The 21,338-nt window shown below is 36.7% G+C and overlaps 1 protein-coding gene across 1 annotated transcript in view; it reads right to left on the bottom strand.

Annotated features, from left to right (window-relative positions):
• Positions 1–21,338, bottom strand: part of ACVR1C (activin A receptor type 1C) — a 116,505-nt gene that overhangs the window by 46,522 nt on the left and 48,645 nt on the right. The window contains exon 2 of the mRNA XM_032286446.1: positions 18,323–18,553. Within this exon, the coding sequence (XP_032142337.1) occupies positions 18,323–18,553 (231 nt within the window). The remainder of the gene's footprint in view (positions 1–18,322; positions 18,554–21,338) is intronic.

Consider the following 21,338-nt stretch of genomic DNA (forward strand, 5'->3'; position numbering starts at 1 on the left):
AAAAAAAAAAAAAAAAAAAAAAAAAAAAAAAAAAAAAAGACTCCTACCATCTAATACTGTCACCTTCGAGGTTAGAATTTCAACATACGAACTTAGACGGAACACATTCAGACCATAGCAGACTCCTAATGTTTAACATTTTTCCAGAAACTGTGTAGATCAAGTAAAACCTGTCTACGGGCCTATCTCTTGGACAGGTTTTATTTGATCTACAAACAAAAATTCTACCTTCTATGGGCAGGTGGACTTGTTTTGCTGCTTCTCTGGATGACTTGCTTTGCTGCTTCTGTGTTAATTAGAATTGGATTTAACTACAAATAACAGAGGAAGCCAAATACATCAATTGTTTTTCTCCTTCATGGGAAACAGATCTGAAGATGGATAGTCCAATAGTAGCATGGCTTCATGAAGTTTCCAATCAGGCCCCTGTTAGCTCCCTTGTTGCTGTCCTACGGTGAAGCCATCATCTTCATGGTCCAAGGCAGCAGCTATAACTCCAGCCTTTGCATCAGGCAGCATGACGGATGGTGGTAAACTCATGTGCCAATTCTGCTTTGGTTTTTTTGTTTTTTTTTTATTTTTTATTTTTTTAAGAGTCAGGGTCTTGCACTGTTACCCAGGCTAGAATGTATTGATTGTTGCAATCATAGCTCACTGCAGCCTTGGCTTCCTGGGCTCAAAGGATCCTCCTGCCTCAGCCTCCGAAGTAGATGGGACTACAGGTGTGCACTACCACACCCAGCTAATTCTTTTCTTTTTTTTTTTTTTTTTTTTTTTTTTGAGATGGAGTTTTGCGCTCGTCACCCAGGCTGGAGAGCAATGGTGTGATCTCAGCTTACTGCAACCTCCACCTCCTGGGTTCAAGCAATTCTCCTGCCTCAACCTCTGAGTGAGTAGCTGGGATTACAGACATGTGCCACCATGCCCAGCTAATTTTTGTATTTTTAGTAGAGGGTTTCACTGTGTTGGTCAGGCTGGTCTTGAACTCCTGACCTCAGGTGATCCAGCTGCCTCAGCCTCCCAAAATGCTGGGATTGCAGGCTTGAGCAACCACGCCCAGCCTAATTCCTTTATTTTTTATAGAGATGTGATTTCAATATCTTGCTAAGGCTGGCCTTGAACTCCTAGGCTAAACAGATTCTCCTGCCTCAGCTTCCCAAAGTGCTAGGATTACAGGTGTGAACCATTATGCCTGGCCACCAGTGCTGTTTTAATTAAGTCTTCTCCAAAGTCCTCCAAAACACTGCCATTCATCTAGTTAACCAGAATGTAGTCACATTACCATTTGTGAGTAATGTAGTCACATTACTCACATTTAGCTGCAAGAGTAGCTGAAAATATTATCTGTTCGGTAGACAGTCACATAACCAGCTAAAAAGTCTAAGGTCTCCTGTGAAATTGGTATGGAAGAAAACCAGATGTCTTTGATACACTTATTTATAGTCATATTAACTTTTGACTCATCAGGTTTTTTTCATAAGAAAAATAATACATGTGCAACAAAACAAGTCAAAGAGTATACAATTTGACAAGGCAGGAGTTAAAGAATGTCCTCGGCCCATCAGCTGTCACCAATACCTACTCCAGATATTCACAGACTGTGTGATCTTCCATAGATTTACCTAAACTCACACATTACTTTGAAACTTGATGTTTTATTCTTCTTTTGTTGTGAAATATAATGAATATACAGAAAATTATGTACAATATGTAGAATATAACAAATAATTATAAATGTCCCTATAAATCCCCTCTCTGTCAACATCAGCACCCCATTCTAAGAAACCCCCACAAGATCACAACCTTATCCCTTCCCCCAGGGCAACCATTATCATAGCTTGAGGAATAATAATTTCTTTCTTTCTTTTTTTTTTTTTTTTTGAAATGAAGTCTTGCTCTGTTGCCAGGAGAGAGTGCAGTGGGGTGATCTCAGCTTACTGCAACCTACACCTCCCAGGTTGCAGTTCTCCTGCCTCAGCCTCCCCAGGAGCTGGGATTACAGGTGTGCACCACCACACCCAGATAATTTTTGTATTTTTAGTAGAGACAGGGTTTCAACCAATTTGGCCAGGATGCTTTCAATCTCTTGACCTTCTGATCCTCCTGCCTTGGCCTCTCAAAGTGCTGGGATTACAAGCATGAGCTATGTGCGCCCTGCCTGGAATAATCATTTCTTTGCCTTACAAAAAGTAGTTCTATCATTGTGTTTGATCATTTTCTTGTCAACTTGGGTAAACTTGAACTATGGCTCCCAGAATCTCATTTCCTATGTAGTTCCATGTCAAAGTTGGGATGCTTGCACACATGTTCATGAATGAGAATGGCTTGTACTTTTCCTTTTCTATACTGTTTTGTTTGGTTTTGATATCAAGTTTGTGCATAAAATGATATTCCTGCTTGTCTATGCTTTGGAAGAATTTGTGAAGAATTACCTATATCAGAAAATTTAGCACAATTTTCTGGTATAGCCTTTTAGGCTTTGAAATTTTCTTAATGAGAATATATTCTTATGGCCCATTTTAGAACTACTGATTCAAGTTCTTTTTTTTTTTTTAATTTTTAATGTCACAAGACTATTCAGGTTCAGTAAATTAGATTTTTCTAAAAAGTAGGTTGTTCATAAATCATGTTGTTTCAGCCTTGTATATTGTCCTAATTTTTAAAAATCTGTAATAGGTACTCAGGAGGTTGAAGCAGGAGAATTGCTTGACCTCAGGAGGTGGAGGTTATAGTGAGCCAGGATCACACCATTGCACTCCAGCCTGGATGACCAGAGCAAAACTCCATCAAAAAAAAAAAAAAATCTTGATGATGGCTGAATAGGAACAGCTCTGGAGTGCAGTTCCCAGTGAGAACATAGAGGGTGAGTGATCACCGCATTTTGAAACGAATTTTTACTGCCCATAGACCAGGAGTTTCCAGGGCAGAAAAGTGCCACGAGTCTCTAGCACAGCTGTTTAGGCCAGCACAGCAGGTCTCCACACAAAAACTCACACAAATCTGGATGCCGTTTCAACTGGCACCTGGAATGCCTAGGAGACAGAGTTGCCCATTCAACTCAAAAAGAGGGTGCTGAAATAGGGAGCCACATGATCTGGTTCAGTGGGTCCCACCCCCACAAAGACCAGCAATCTGAAACACTCTGGATTGAGAGTTTCACAGCAAGCACAGCTGAACCTGGGACAGTCCAGCTCTGTTGGGGGAAGGGCATCCGCCATTACTGAGGCAGTCCATCACTACTGAGGCAGTCTGTCATTACCGAGGCAGTCCGCCATTACTGAGGCAGTCCGCCATTACAGAGACAGTCCACCATTACTGAGGCAGACCACCATTACCAAGGCAGTTCTAACTATACCTCTGTAAATAAAGCCGTAAGGAAGTTCACACAGCAGCTGGGCAGAGCCCACGGCAACTCAGCAATGCCTCTGCTGGCAGACTGTGACTAGGCTACCTCCTAACTGGTCAGGGCATCTCTGAAAAAAAGGCAGCAGCATGTCAGGAACTGATAAATAAAGCCCCACCTTCCCAGGACAGAGCACCTGGGAAAAAAAGGCGGTTATGAGTTCCGCTGCAGCAGACTTAAAAGTACCTGCCCAGCAGCACTGAACAGAACAACAGAGTTCACAACTCAGCACTTGAGCTCCTTTAAGGGACAGACTGTCCCCTCAAGCAGCACCCTGACCCCCATATATCCAAAGAGACATCTCATAAAGAGGTCTCAGGTTGACATCTGGCGGGTATCCTTCTGGGACAAAGATAACAGAAGAAAAAACTGGCAGCAACCCTTACTGTTCTGCAGCTGCCGCAGGTGATCCCCAGACAAGCAGGGTCTGGTGTGGACCTCCAGCAGTCCTACAGCAGAGGGGCCTGGCTATTAAAAGGAAAAGCAGAAAACAGAAAGAAATAACTTCATCATCAACAAAAAGGATGACCACTCAGAGACCACATCCAAAAGTCACCAACTACAAAGACCACAGGTAGATAAATCCACAAAGATGGGAGGAAAACCAGTGCAAAAAGGACAAAAACACCCAAAACCAGAACACCTCTCCTCCTCCAAGGGATCACAACTCCTCACCAGCAAGGGAACAAGACTGGATGGAGAATGAGTGTGATGAATTGACAGAAACAGGCTTCAGAAAGTGGGTAATAACAAATTTCTGAGCTAAAAGACCATGTTCTAACCCAATGCAAATAAACTAAGAACTCTGAAAAAAGGTTTGACAAAATGCTAAAGAGAATAAACAGCTTAGAAAAGAATATAAATGAATTGATGGAGCTGAAAAACACAACAGAAGAACTTAGCAAAACATACACAAGTTTCGATAGCCGAATCGATCAAGCAGAATAAAGGATATCAGAGATTGAAGATCAACTCAATAAAATGAGAAGGCAGATTAGAGAAAAAAGAGTAAAAAGAAATGAACAAAGCCTCCAAGAAATATGGGATTACATGAAAAGACCTAATCTACGTTTGATAGGTGTACCTGAATGTGACAGAGAGAATGAATCCAAGCTGGAAAACACTCTTCAGGATATTATCCAGGAGAACTTCCCCAACCTAGCAAGGCAGGCCAACATCCAAGTACAGGAAATAAAGAGAACACCACAAAGATATTCTTCAAGAAGAGCAACCCCAAGGCACATAATCATCAGATTCACCAGGGTTGAAATGAAGGAAAAAATGCTAAGGGCAGCCAGAGAGAAAGGTCAGGTTATACACAAAGGGAAGCCCATCAGACTCACAGCTGGTATATTGGCAGAAACTCTACAAGACAAAAGAGAGTAGGGACTAATATTCAACAACCTTAAAGAAAATAATTTTTCTTAAAGAAAAGAATTTTCAACCTAGAATTTCACAGCCAGCCGAACTAAGCTTCATAAGTGAAGGAGAAATAAAATCCTTTACAAAAAAAGCAATTGACAAGAGATTTCATCATCACCAGGCCTACCTTACAGGAGCTCCTGAAAGTAGCACTAAACATAGAAAGGAGTAACTAATACCAGCCACTCCAAAAATGTAAAGAGCATTGACGCAATGAAGAAACTACATCAACTAATGGGCAAAACAATCAGCTAGCATCAAAATGGCAGGACCAAATTCACACATAACAATATTAGCCTTAAATGTAAATGGGCTAAATGCCCCAATCAAAAGACACAGAATGGCAAATTGGATAAAAAGTCAAAACCCATCAGTGTGCTGTATCCAGAAAAACCATCTCACATGCAAGGACACATATAGGCTCAAATAAAGGGATGGAGGAAGACTTACCAAGCAAGCAGAGAGCAAAAAAAGTAGGAGTTGCAATCCTAGTCTCTGATAAAATAGACTTTAAACCAACAAAGATCAAAAGAGACAAAGAAGGGCATTACTTAATGGTAAAAGAATGAATGCAACAAGAAGAACTAATGATCCTAAATGTATATGTACCCAATACAGGAGCATCTAGATACATAAAGCAAGTTCTTAACAACGTACAAAGAGACTTAGACTCCCACACAATAATAGTGGGAAACTTTAACACTCCATTGTCAATATTAGACAGAACAATGAGACAGAAAATTAACAAGGCTATCCAGGACTTGAACTCAGATCTGGACGAAGCAAACCTAATAGACATTTACAGAACTCTCCACCCAAAATCCATTCTTCTCAGCACCACATCACACCTACTCAAAAATTGACCACATAACTGGGAGTAAATCAAGTAAATCACTCCTCAGCAAATGCAAAAGAACATAAATCATAACAAACAGTCTCTCAGACCACAGTGCAATGAAATTAGAACTCAGAATTCAGAAACTAACTCAGAACCCCAAACTTCATGGAAACTGAACAACTGGCCCCTGTATGTTTACTGGATAAACAATGAAATGAAGGCAGAAATAAAGATGTTCCTTGAAATCAATGAGAATAAAGACACAACTTAAGAGAATCTCTGGGACACATTTAACACAGTGTCCAGAGGAAAATTATAGCAATAAATGCCCACATCAGAAGCAAGGAAATATCGAAAATCGACACCCTATCATCAAAATTGAAAGAGCTAGAGGAGCAAGATCAAAAAGACTCAAAAGTTAGCAGAAGACAAGAAATAACGAAGATCAGAGCAAAACTGAAGGAGATAGAGACACACACAAAAAAAGCCTTCAAAAAATCAATAAATCCAGGAGCTGGTGTTTCGAAAAGATCAACAAAATAGGCCGCTGGCCAGATTAATAAAAAAGAAGAGGGAGAAGAATCAAATAGATGCAATACAAAATGATAAAGGGGATATCACCATAGATTCAACGGAAATCCAAGCTACCATCAGAGATTACTACAAACAAATCTATGCACATAAACCAGTAAACCTGGAAGAAATATATAAATTCCTGGACACTTGCATCCTCCCATGGCTAAACCAGGAAGAAGTTGAAACCCTGAATAGACCAATAACAAGGGCTGCAGTTGAGGTAGCAATTAAGATGGGTTCACAGTCGAATTCTACCAGACATACAAAGAAGAGTTGGTACCATTCCTTCTGAAACTATTCCAAACAATACAAAAAGAAGGAATCTTTCCCAAATCATTTTATGAGACCAACATCATCCTGATACCAAAACCCAGCAGAGACTCAACAAGAAAAGAAAACTTCAGGCCAATACCCATGATGAACATAGATGCAAAAATCTTCAATAAAATAATGGCAAACCGATTGCAAAATTGGTTAAGTTTATCTATCACGATCAAGTAGGCTTCATCCCAGAGATGCAAGGCTGGTTCAACATATGCAAGTCTATATACGTAATTCACCACATAAACAGAGCCAAAGACAAAAACAACATGACTGTCTGAAAAGATGCAGAGAAGGCCTTTGATGAAATTCAACAGCTCTTTATGCTAAAAACTCTCAATAAATAGGTATTGAGGGAACGTATCTTAAAGAATAAAAGCTATTTACAACAAACCCACAGCCAATATCATACTGAATGGGCAAAAACTAGAAGCATTCCCTTTGAAATCTGGCACTAGACAAGGATGCCCTCTCTCACCACTCCTATTCAATACAGTATTGGAATTTCTAGCCAGAGCAATCAAGCAAGAAAAAGAAATAAAGGGTATTCAATTAGGAAAGGAGAAAGTCAAATTGTCTCTTTTTGCAGATGATATGATTTTATATCTAGGAGACCCCATCGTCTCAGCCCAAAATCTCCTGAAATTGATAATCAACTTCAGCAAAGTCTCAGGATACAAAATCAATGTGCAGAAATCACAAACATTCCTATACACCAATAACAGACTTAGAGCCAAATCAAGAATGAACTGCCATTCACAATTGCTACAAAGAGAATAAAATACCCAGGAACACAACTAACAAAGGATGTAAAGGACTTCTTCAAGAACTACAAACCACTGCTCAAGGAAATAAGGGAGGACACAAACAGATGGAAAAACATTACATGCTCATGGTTAGGAAGAATCAATATTGTGAAAATGGCCATATTGCCCAAAGTAATTTATAGATTCAATGCTATCCCCATCAAGCTCCCTATGACCCTCTTCACAGAACTGGAAAAAAAACCTTAAACTTCATATGGAACCAAAAGAGAGCCTGCATAGCCAAATCAATTCTTTGATGCCTCCAGCAAAAAGAACAAAGCTGGAGGCATCACACTACTGGACTTCAAACTATACTACAAGGCTACAGTAATCAAAACAGCATGGTACTGGTACCAAAACAGAGATATAGACCAATGGAACAGAACAGAGGTCTCAGAGGCAATGCAACATATCTACAACCATCTGATCTTTGACAAACCAGACAAAAACAAGCAATGGGGAAAGGATTCCTTGTTTAATAAATGGTGTTGGGAAAACTGGCTAGCCATGTGTAGAAAGCAGAAACTGGACCCCTTCCTGACACCTTACACTAAAATTAACTCCAGATGGATTAAAAACTTAAACATAAGACCTAACACCATAAAAACCCTAGAAGAAAACCTAGGCAAAAACATTCAGGACATAGGAAAGGACTTCATAGCTAAAACACCAAAAGCAATGGCAACAAAAGCCAAAATAGACAAATGGGATCTAATTAAACTCCAGAGCTTCTGCACAGCAAAAGAAACAATCATTAGAGTGAACCAGCAACCAACAGAATGGGAAAAAAATTTTGGAATTACCCATCTGACAAAGGACTTATATCCAGAATCTGCAAAAAACTAAAACAGATTTACAAGAAAAAAACAAACCCATTAAAAGTGGGCAAAGGATACGAACAGACACTTTTCAAAAGAAAACATATATGAGGCCAACAAACATATGAAAAAATGCTCATCATCACTAGCCATTAGAGGAATGCAAATCAAAACTATATTCAGATACCATCTCATGCCAGTTAGAATGGCAATCATTAAAAAATATGGAGACAACAGGTACTGGAGAGGATGTGGAGAAATAGGAACACTTTTACACTGTTGGTGGGACTATAAATTAGTTCAACCATTGTGGAACACAGTGTGGTGATTCCTCAAGGACCTAGAAATGGAAATTCCATTTGACCCAGCAATCCCATTACTGGGTGTATATCCAGAGGATTATAATTCATTCTATTATAAAGACACATGCACATGTATGTTCATTTCGGCACTGTTTACAATAGCAAAGACCTGGAACCAACCCAAATGCCCATCAATAAGACACTGGACAGGGAAAATGTGGGACATATACACCATGGAATACTATGTAGCCACAAAAAATGATGAGTTCATGTCCTTTGTAGGGACATGGATGAACCTGGAAACCATCATTCTCAGCAAACTGACACAAGAACAGAAAACTAAACACCGCATGTTCTCACTCATAGGTGGGTGTTGAACAATGAGAACACATGGACACAGGGAGGAGAGCATCACACACTGAGGTCTGTTGGGGGGGACTATGGGAGGGACAGTGGACCGTAGGGAGTTGGGGAGGGATAACATGGGGAGAAATTCGAGATACAGGTGATGGGGATGGAGGCAGCAAACCACATTGCCATGTATGTACCTATGCAACAATCCTGCATGTTCTTCACATGTACCCCAGAACCTAAAGTGCCATAAAATATATATATAAATAAATAAATAAATAAATAAATTTGTAAAAATCTACTGTAATATCAATTACCAAGACAATGGTATTTTGACATCTCCCTCTGAGACTGTGGACTTTTCTATTTATTCTAATAGATCTGTAAATATTTTCTTTATTTTTCAGACTCCATTCTTAAGTACATAGAAATTTAGATTTCTTAAACAAATCCCTGGAAAATGAAGCTTCAGTTATTACAAAGTGACACATTTAAACAATAATAATTTTTTGCATTAAATTCTATTTTGTCTTCTATTAATTTAAGTAAACTAACACTTTTAATATATGCATGGTAAATATTTTCTATCACAATAATTTCAACATTTCTATAAAATTTCATTTTAGATATGTATTTTAAACATTTAATTGAATTTGTTTTCTACACTTTGAAAATCATTGTGTTTAAACTGGAATGCTGAGTATATTTACATTAAATAATTTACATTTAGTTATACTGATATATTTGGGTGCTTTCTCTTTGTCACATCAGCTGTGTGCTTCCTTTTCTCTTTTCTTCTTTTGGTTTTTCTGTTTGTGTTTGTTTGTTTCGTTTTTGTTTTTGTTTCGGAGACAGGGTCTCATGCTCTTGCCCAGGCCAGAATGCAGTGGCACCCGGGCTGGAGTGCAGTGGTGTGAGCATGGCTCACTGCAACCTTAACCACATGGGTTCAAGCAATCCTCCTGCCTCAGCTTCCCAAGTAGCTGGGACCGCAGGCACACGCCACCATGCCTGACTAATTTTTTACAAGTTTTTTGTAGAGACAGGGTCTTGCCATGTTGCCTAGGCTGATCTCAAACTCGGGCTCAAGCAATACTCCCACCTTGGCCTCCCAAAGCATTGAGATTACAGGTGTGAGCCAGTGTGCTCAGACCTCTTGACATTTTTTAGATTGTTTTTAATATTCCATCTTCCCCACTGAAGTTTAGAAAGAATATGCTCACTTTCTACTTGTAAAAGTAACATAGAAATGACAACATGCATTTTTAAAGCATTAATGCTTAAAAATATCTTTTACCCTTTTCCTAGACTGAATCAAGGTCCATAGAACATTTTAAGTCCATTTGCCCCTATCCTGACACATCCAGCATGCCATTATTACTCCAAATGGTTTATATTAATATTTTTAAAGCCCTACGTGATTATAGCTGTTATTGTCAATAATGTTCTTTAGAGTTAGTCACATGTTCTCACTGTCTTTGCTTTTTGTTCCTCCTTGCATGTCAGAACTTTGGTGTTACTTTCTTTCTCCCTGAAGTACATTGTTCAGAATTTCCTTTATCAAGGGGTTACTAATCGCAACTCACTCTATTTCTGTTACTTTATAAGGGCTTCTTCCTTACCCTCCTTCTTTAAAGATATTTTTGCTGGATATAGAATTCGGTTAACAGCTATTTTCTTTCAAAATATTGCAAGTATAATTACACTGTTTCTCTTTTCACTTCTTGCTGTTTCGAAGACAATGTTAATTTTACCTGGTTTAACATGTTAATAAATGTTCATTGGGTAACATTTAATTCAATTTAATTGAATTTAATTAAATAATTCAAAGGAGCCAAATTTAATGTTAATCCATTTAGTTTAAATTTAAATTGAACTTAACATTATATTCAATTAAATTGATGAATTTTAAATTAAATTCAGCTCCTTTGAATTTAAACTCTTTTCCTCTGTCAACTTTTAGTACTTCCCTTTGTCTTTGGTGTTCTGTAGTTTTACTATGATGTGTCAAGCTTTGGATGTCTTTTTATTTGTCCTATTGATATTAATTGGACTTTATTGGGTTTAATTAATTGACTTTATTGGGTTTGGGGACTGGTGTTCTCAATTCTGGAAAATTTTGAGCTGTTATCTTTGCAGATACTGCTTTTGCCCAATTTTTTCTCCCCTCTCTTTTGGGCTCCTGTGTGAAAGCACATGTTAACTCTTCCTCTTTTTTTTTTTTTTTTTTTTTTTTTTTTTGACAGAGTCTCACTCTGTTGCCAGGAGCCAGGCTGGAGTGCAGTGGCACAATCTTAGCTCACTGTAACCTCCACCTCCTGGGTTCAAGCAATTCTCCTGCCTCACCTCTCAAGTAGCTAGGACTACAGGAGCGCGCCACCATGCCCAGCTAATTTTTGTATTTTTTAGTAGAGATGAGGTTTCACCATGTTAGACAGGATGGTCTCGATTTCCTGACCTCGTGATCCGCCCACTCAGCCTCCCAAAGTGCTGGGATTACAGGCGTGAGCCACCGTGCCCAGCTGTTAACTCTTCTTTAACGTTCCTCTATTTGTCATCCTCTCTTCCATATATTCCATTTGTATTCTCTATGTAATCCATACAAAAATATTTCTTCTGACCTGTATTTAAGACCCCTATTTCTCTCCAATAATTCTTATGCTAATTGTTCATAAACCTGTTCCTAAGTTTTGCAAATTAGTTACCATATTTTTTATTTTAAGAGTTTTCTTCTGTTATTATTTAAATCTGCTAGGTCGCTTTTTAATGGTTTCCTATTCTCTAAAAATATTTTCAACTTGCCTTTTGTTTCTTTACATTTGGAAAATATTTGGTCTATAAGTTTTGTCTGATAATTCCAATATACAAAGCCATCATCTTTTTCTGGTATGTGCTCTTTTCTGCTGTCTTTATTCATACTGCCTCACATCCTTGTATGCTTGGTTATTGGAAGTACTGCAACATGGAAGTAGGCTGGTGACATCATCAAGCCTCGTTAACAAACAATAGAACCTAACTACTTCCAGATTTCTTGTCATGTGAGTCACTGAATTTCCTTATTAAGATATTATTATCTAAGTTTCTGATACTTTCATTTGAAAGTGTCCCAGCTGATACAACTTTTTTTTTTAAACTTTTACCTATCTAATAGGTGGGAAAAATGGTATGCCAACTAATAGTAAGGTTAAACATCTTCTCAATATTTGACCATTTGGATTTTCTCCTCTGTAAAATTTGTTTATGCGCTCTCATTTTTTTTTTCATTTAGCATTTCCCCTTTCTCAGTCTGTCTCATGCACTCTCTCTTTCCCCTAAACCCCGTCCTGCAATTAACACACACACACACACACACACACACACACACACACACGTGCACGCTCTTTTAAACAGTGATCTTTTTCCAGTCATATATACTACAAATATTTCTACCCAATATTTAAAATTTTTTCTGGTTTTATTTATGTTATCTTTTATCATTCATTTGTATTTTAGTTTTCATCAAGTCAATTATATCTTTCTTCTCCTTTTATAGCAGCTGGGTTTCCTGTCTTATTTAAGAACAGCTTCCATACTATAAAGTCATAAAAATCTTTTCTCTAAATTTTCTCTGACATTTAAATTGTTTTATATTTCACAATTAGATATTTAATCAAGCTGTAATTTATTTTTGTATATGGTATGACACTGTGGTACAGTCTTGTTTTCTTCCAGATGGATAGATAATTATGCCAGCATCATTTCAAAAATAAACTATCTTAGAATTTCCATTTTTGCCAAGTTACACTTTAGATGTCCACAGAAACCCTTCTTGCTACAGTACACATAAAAGTGCTGAATAAAATATAAATAATTTTTTTCTATTTTATGATAAAGCTGGTGCAAAAATAAATGAATTGCTCGGGCTCAAGAGCCAAGAATAAAGTACAGATCCAGAGAGGGGATTGAGTACTGTGGCTGCCTTGACCCTGGAGGCATCTGCCAGCTCTTGGTGGTGAAGTGCTCAGTTTACCACATTGTATCACGAGGCTGGGAAATAAAACATGATTCCCGAAACAGTGAAAGGTCAGATCAGTGATTCTTGCATAAATCAGACAACTATGAATGGCGCTGCCATGAAAACAAAACAAAACAACAAAACAGAAAGCTCTACAAAGAGAGACGGTATATGCTTGTGTGTCACAAGACTGACTTTGGGTAAAGTAGAAGAAAAACCAAAACGTCTCAGAGTTCCTCACAAGTGTGTAATCCTTACAGGCAGGCTTAGAGTCAGAATTCGCTCTATTATGCTGGCCCCCAAAACCTAATTGAAACACTGGTTTTGGGTTGGTAGCACCCAAGCAGCTGGCAGAAGCTAATATAAATCTTCTCTGAAGAAACAAATTTTAAACACATGCTTCAAAGGTTTCCTCCAGATAAAGTTTCCCAAGACCATGAGCTCACAATAAAATAAATCATTAAAAAACACAAGGAAAGAAGTCACCAAGAATATGACTTAGCAGAATAAAAAACAGCAAAACCAAACCCACAGAGACTGTAGATATTGAAATCATCAATGATTCGAAAATTAGAAAATATGAAAAAAAGAGTTTAAGAGACATTGCTGAATAGAGACAGAAAGCCAAAATTACACAAAATCAGGCAGGAATTGTGAGAAGAATTGAGGGGGACTGATTAGGGGGCTCACAGGCAAAACCCACTGTAAAGGTACACACCCACTAGGGGAAGAGAGTCATGAGCTACAGTCAGGAGAAAAATTTTGTAACCACAAAAAAAATAAAGCAAAGGTCCAACTGTTACAAATAGGATCTAAGTGCAGAAGAGAGGACCAGCTGAAGCACGAGACTGAGTTACTGCACTTACATCAAGTCAGCTACCCAGAAATGACCCCACCATCTGGGGTGACTGATAAAAGAGCCAGAGAGGCAAGGATCCACTTGGCTTTCAGATGAAACTGTAAAGGGAAGTCCAAGATTTTGTCCTACCTCTTCTGGTCACCTCCCGACCTTTCTTCTACTGTGTAGTACATGGACATGATGCAGACTATCAAGCACTGTAGAAATATCACACTATCTACTTTACAGAGTGCATTTCTGTATTTCCTATTTTGTGATCACTTTGAAATTGACAAATCCCTACAGGCAGAGGGGGAGATGTCAATCACACCCTCTGATGACGCAGAAACAGTGGAGTTATTGGCACTAGCTACATCATCCAGTGCTCAGCCGGAAAGTCCCCAGCGTTTTCAAATAAAAAGGTTTGCATCTCACCATATGCAGTAGCTCATGCCTCTAATGCCAACATTTTGGGAGGCCGAGGGAGGAAGATTGCTTAAGGCCATGAGTTTGAGATAAGCCTGGGCGATACTGACAGACACCATCTCAAAAAAAATTCTTTTGAAATTAGCCAGGTGTGGTGGCATGTTCCTGTAGTCACACATACAGAAGGCTAAGGTAGAAAGACCATTTGAGCCCAGGAGTTCAAGGCTGCAGTGAGCCATGGAACAAGGTACCGTCTTTAAAAAAAAAAAATTAATTAAAAGGAAGCTTAAATTCAATTAAATGTTACACAGCATTTCTTGTAGACATTAATTAGTGGCCAGACAATACATATATTCCCTATTATAGATAACATTTGAAAACCAATTAATGCAATCCATCATATGAAGAGACTAAAGAAAAAAATCACTTGATAATCTCAATAAACTCATGAAGCTTTGTTTTAAAAATTTAACATCCATTCATGATTTTAAAGAGAAATTTTCACCAAACTAGGAATACAAGCAAATTTCCTCAACTGATAACAGGCATCTACAAAAAACCCAGAGTTAACATCATACTTAAGAGTAAAAGAATGAATGCACTCCTCCTAGAATCAGGAAAAAGACAAGGATCTTCACTCTCACCACTCCTATTCATCATTATATTGGCGGTTCCATCCAGTGCAAAAACACAAAGAAAAGAAAGAAAATTCTGTATTATCTATGTATCAGAATGGAAGATATAAATTATGGTCTATATTCATTGATAAGATGATTGTATATGCAGAAAATGCCAAAGAATCTAGAAAAAAGCTACTAGAGCTAATATATATACACACACACATATATATCATATATATGATGTGATAATGTATACCTATCATAAATAACATATATGTGTGTATATATATAATATATATATTATATATACTTTGAGATGGAGTCTCGGTATATCATCCAGATTGGAGTGCAGTGGCGTGATCTTGGCTCACTGCAACCTCCGCCTCCCAGGTTCCAGCAGCCTCTCAAGTAGCTGGGATCACAGGCGTGCACCACCATACCCAGCTAATTTTCAGTAGAATTGGGGTTTCACCATGTTGGCTAGGCTGGTTTCATACTCACAACCTCAAGTGAGTCACCCGCCTTGGCCTCCCAAAATTCTGGGACTATTGGCGTGAGCCACTGCACCTGGTCTATAATTTATTTTCACAAGCTTTCAGTATATAATGAATTCAATAGAAGGAAAATTAATTTTATCATCATATACTAGCAATTAATATTTAGAAATTGAGATGTTAAAAATACCATTCACAATAGCATCAAAAGCATGCATTACTTAGAGATAAAATCAACAAAATATTTATAAAATCTGTTCTCTGATAACTACAAAGCATGTTAAGAGTAACTACAGAACTAAATAAGTAAAAAAAAATACTATGTTCATGGATTAAAAGTTCAATATTGTGAACATGAACATGATTATTATCTGCAAATTAATCTATATACTCAATCAAAATCTCAGCATGTGTTTTTGTAGGAATTGTCAAGTGGATTCTAAAATTTAAATAAAAATGCAAAGGACTTATCATAAGCAAATCAATTTGGGAAAACAAAGTTGGAGAAGTCACAAAACTGGATTTCAATACGTACTATAAAACTACAATAATCAAAACAGTTTGACAGTAATAGAAGACATATAGAACAATCAAATAGAAGAGGCCAGAAATACACCCACATATATAAGATTACTTTATTTTCAACCAAAGTGCCACCATAACTCAATGAATAAAGAATAGACTTTCAATAAATGATCCTAGAACAACTTCATATCCACATGGAAAAAATAAAACTTCACCTTAACCTCACATAATAACACAAATTAAGTTGAAACTAAATGTAAAAATCGAAACTAACTATAAAAACTGAAATAAAACCTCTTGAAGAAACCATAAAAATATACATATATAAGTTTTGAGTAGACAAAAACTCAGGACATGAAACTAGTTAACTACCATAATTTTTTTAAAAAAAGATAAATCAAACTTCAACAAAATTTCAACTCTGTGCTCTGTAAAAAATACCTTCAAGAAAACAAAATGGCAAACCACAGAATGGAAGAAAACAGTCACAATATATGTATCTAATAAAGGACTTGTATTCAGAATATATAAAGAACTCTTCATATTCAACCAGAAGAGATAAAAAACCCAATTTTTCATAAACACTTGAATAGACACTTTATAGAAGAAGTTACCTAAATGACAACCAATATGCACATTAAAAAAATCACCTGCTGTCCTCCCACTGTTCATCACATATATTCTTGATAAACTATTTTTTATAAATAAATAAATAATAAAATGTGTACACTTTCTTATACCTAAATTAGACCTTAATAAAGTTAATTTTTGAAAAAGAAAGACCGGTTCCTGACTAACTTAAGGGTAGAACATATAGACCTCTCAGTACTTTGGCAGAACTTAGAGTTGGGCTGGGGAGGAGCTACATTCTAGCTACACTAAGTACCTTTGATTTGCCCGAGATTAGAGACATCTTGCCCTCTAATATCTTTTTTTAGGTCAAAGTATGTAGTCTTGAGGATCATTCCCTATTGGAAAGACACATTATAGGTCACTGCCACAGCTAATGAGGAGACTCTCCTTTTCACCCCAAAAATCCTTTGTATTTGGCTATGGAGAAGACCATCAAACATAAGGAGCCTTCACTTTAGGGTATCTCTGGTGCACAGATAAACTGGGGGATAAAATGTAAGGAAACGAGTGTCCATAATAGATCCCAGATCACTACCAAAGCAAGGAAGTCTATGGAATCTGAGACAGAGAGAATAAGTGTGGTCTAAAATCCATGACTGCAAGTACCGTTCAGGGATGAAATATGCCAAGTATAACTTTTGAAGTTGCGGTATACATGATAATGCCTTAAAACAGTGTTTCCAAGGATTGGGACAAGTACTAGCAGTAGTACATGGAATTACTTTAAAAGCTTTTTCTGAGATGAATTGGGATGGTAAACAAACATAATATTAAACAGCACTGAGTCATATAATGATTCCTTCTCTTATTCTCTTAGTTTTTCTTTTTTTTTTTTATTTTGTATCAAAAAGTCTCGTTTCCTGCTAATATGTCTTTTACACTTATTTCTTCTCTCCTTTAAACAAAGAGAAAATGCAAAATACCTAACTGAAATGCAGTAGCATTGTTTGTTTATTTACATAGTTATCTTCTATTTAGGGCAAGTAAACTGGTTTTTAATTTGAGATCATGATACTATATTTTATGAAATAAATGTTTTTCAATTAAAAGGCAGTTAGTTTATTTTAAAAATAGGTAAAAAGTGCTTCAGTGGTATATTGATATGATGACATATGAACATCTGAGATTACATAACATTGCCTTAAAATGTTAATTTGTAAGGAGGTATATGTATCTCCGTATAGATATAACTGTACTGATAATCATTAAATTATTGTTATATTAAAAATATTAAAGAAATTCAACTGCAGGACCATTTTCACATCATAAACTAGTTTTAAATTCAGAACTACATGCCTGTTAATATCTCTCAAAGTTGCAGATCCCAGATTCCTGATAAAGGGCCAGATCAGGATTTTGAGCATCTTATAAATTAGGATAAAGCACTGTATAATTTGACTAAAGACAGAAACACATCTGAACAATGATCAAAGGTCGAATTCCATTCTGCTTCTGTCTCTATAGGGTGTGCCCTTGCTTGAATGTGGGTAGATGAAGAAGATATGCAGAGGATACCCCTGAAAAAAAGATTCTGTCCCCATAAAAGTTGGCAATCTGCTATTTTTAGTTATGCTCTTTTTCTTCCTGGTATATATCTCAATTTCTTTTACACATGATCTTAGCCAAAAAGCCAAGAAGCAATCTCAATTTCTTTTTTAAAAATCCATAAAAATTTACATTTTACTTTATGTCCATTAATCATTTCAAAAATACAATTCACGTGAACACATTTCTTCAAAATTGTTATGTTGTTGTCAATGTTTTGACAATGATGTGCAGTTTTTTAAAACTCAACCTCAGCTCGACTCTAGAGAATTTTGCCAGCCAAAATTAAAAAGAGAACTGTAAAACAGATTTTCTTATTTAAAGAAACATAAGACAGTTTGATTTCTACCATTCTTATAGTTTCCCAAGAGTAAAATTAAATTTGGAATGAACAAAGATAAACCCCTTACCTGTTGGAAGGTGCAGTGTTATGTTGTTGCAAAAATCTGTAAAGCAGCATTCAGTTTTAGTAATATTGTTGGAACTATGACAGAAGACTTGAGCATTCAGTTCTGGAAGGGAGACACAGGATTTGATCACCTGTTCTCTTCCATTGGTTAGCATGACTGATGCCCAACATGCTCCTTCTGTTTGGCAGGTAAAGTTTGAAGAATCACACAAAAGGCATACACACTTCAGTCCTGGAAAGAGTAAGGAAAAAAATTTAAAATACAAAAGACATCATGCTACTTTATTTGATAATACCTTAGAATATAAATTCAATCTTAATGAAAATGGAAAAAGGGTTTAAATAAAAACACTTGCTAAACACATGCTAAGCTGTTACTCCCTCTCTGTCATGTTATTTCACTAAATAGTCTGCCCAATTATTTACTATTGCTAATATTTTTGTGAATTTATTCAGTTGCTACTATATTTAATGAATTTTCCTCATCCATGCCCTAAATCCCCCCTTATTAAGTTCAATCATCTCATTCCTAAATCAATAGCTCCTAGGAAATGCTAGGAAACGGTATCACGGCAACCAAGGGGAGCTGTCCAGCATCACTCGTAGAACCTTAAAGTGGGGTTACGGCAGTTGTGTAACCAAACAATTCAGTGTGTTCTCTTCATTTGCCCTCCTTCCTTTAAACTTTCAAGCAAATGTGCTAAACGCAAAACTAACCATAGATATTTATGTCTCTAAAAAATAGTTGTGAGACTTTATATTTATTTTCTGTGATACTTTAACACAAATGTTATTGTTGTAGTTCCTTTAAGCCATTGGTGAGCCACTATATTTCCCCTCTTCACTAAAGAACGTATCTTGGAATAAATCATTTGAACTAACACCATGACATTCAGGTAATTTTCCTTAATGCACACATCTAGTCCATAAAGCAAAGCACACCAATAATAGAATTTAGAATATCTACACAAATACAACTGTGAAAAATTACACTGTTAAATTAATCTGTTCACTATCATACACCTCCCCAACATTCTCCACTTACTACACACACACACACACACGCACGCGCACACACACACACACACACACGCACACACACACACACACACACACACACCCCACTAACTCACGTCCAAAGTGGTGACTATTTATGTTTTGATGTAAAGCATTCATCAGCATAAGCGTCTAGTGGTTGTGATTTATTCAACTTTTATTTAAATATATTGTTTCTAAACACTGTAATACTAAATAAGCTTTGTATTACTGTTTTTAAATTTTTTAAATTTCAATAGCTTTAGGAGTACAAGTTGTTTTTGGTTACATGGGTGAACAGCATAATGGTGAAGTCTCAGCTTTTAGCATACCCATCACCCGAATAGTGTACATTGTACCCAAAAGATAATTTTCCATTCCTCACCTCCTGAGTCTCCAATATCCATTATGTCTCTTTGTATGCCTTTGCATACTCATAGCTTATCTCCCTCTTATTAGTGAGAACATGCAGTATTTGGTTTTCTGTTCTTGAGTTACTTCACTTAGGATAATGGTCTCTGGTTCCATCAAAAGTTGCTGCAAAAGACATTATTTCATTCTTTTTTATGTCTGAGTAGTAGTCTATGGTGTATGCATGTGTAGATAGATAGGTAGATAGACAGACAGACAGACAGATAGATATAGATACATAGATAGATAGATAGATAGACAGACAGACAGACAGACAGACAGACAGACAGACAGACAGTGTGTATACATATATACACACCACATGTTTTTATTTATTCATCAGTTGATGGACACGGAAGTCATGCCATATCTTTGCAATTGTGAACTGTGCTGAGATAAACATACCCATGCAGGTATCTTTTTGATATTCAGTAGTGGGACTGCTGGATCAAATGGTAGTTCCATTTTTAATTCTTTGAGAAATCTCCATACTGTTTTCCACAGACACTGTAATAATTTAACTTCCATCAGCAGGGTATAAGCATTTGCTTTTCACCATACCCTTACCAACATCTATTGTTTTTTGACTTTCTAATAATGGCAATTCTCGCTGGGGTATGCTGGTATCTTGCTGTGATTTTAATTTGCATTTCCTTGATGATTAATGATGTTGAACATTTTTTCATATATTTGTTAGCCATTTGTATGTTTTCTTTTGAGAAGTGTTTGTTCGTGTCATTTGCCTACCTTTTCATGGGATTATTTGCTTTCTTTTCTTGCTAATTTTCTTGAGTTCCTTGTAGATTCTGGATATTAGTCCTATTTTGGATGTATGCTTTGCAAATATTTTCTCCCATTCTAAAGGTCATCTGTTTATTCTGCTAATTATTTCTTTGGTTGTGCAGCGATCACAGATGACACAAACAAATGGAAAAATATCCCATGCTCATAGATTGGAAGAATCGATATTGTGAAAATGACCATACTGCCTAAAGCAATCTACAGATTCAGTGAAATTCCTATCAAAATACATCATTTTTCACAGAATTAGAAAATAAAATCCTAAAATTTTTATGGAATCAAAAAAGAGCCTGAGTAGCCAAAGCAATCCTAGGCGAAAAGCACAAATATGGTGGCATCACATTACCTGACTCCAAATTACACTATAAATACAGGGCTACAGTAACCAAAACAGCATGGTACTTGTATAAAAGTAGACACATAGATCAATGAAACAGAATAGAGCATCCAGAAATAAAGCCACATACTTACAACCAACTGATCTCTGACAAAGCACACAAAAAATACACTGGGGAAAGAATACTCTATTCTATAAATGGTGCTTGGAAAAGTGGATAGCCACATGTAGAAGAATGAAACTGGATCCCCCTCTCACATTATACAAAAATTAACTCCAGCTGAATTAAAGACTTAACTCTAAGCCCTAAAACCAGAAAAATTCTAGAAGAAAACCTACAAAAAAAAACTATTCTCAACATTCCCTAGGTAAAAAATGTATGACTAAGACCCCAAAGGCAAATGCAACAAAATAAATAAATAAATGTATTATT

The sequence above is a fragment of the Sapajus apella genome, unplaced genomic scaffold, assembly GCF_009761245.1.
Source record: "Sapajus apella isolate SASKATOON/1434 unplaced genomic scaffold, GSC_monkey_1.0 scaffold18, whole genome shotgun sequence".
NCBI lineage: Eukaryota > Metazoa > Chordata > Mammalia > Primates > Cebidae > Sapajus > Sapajus apella.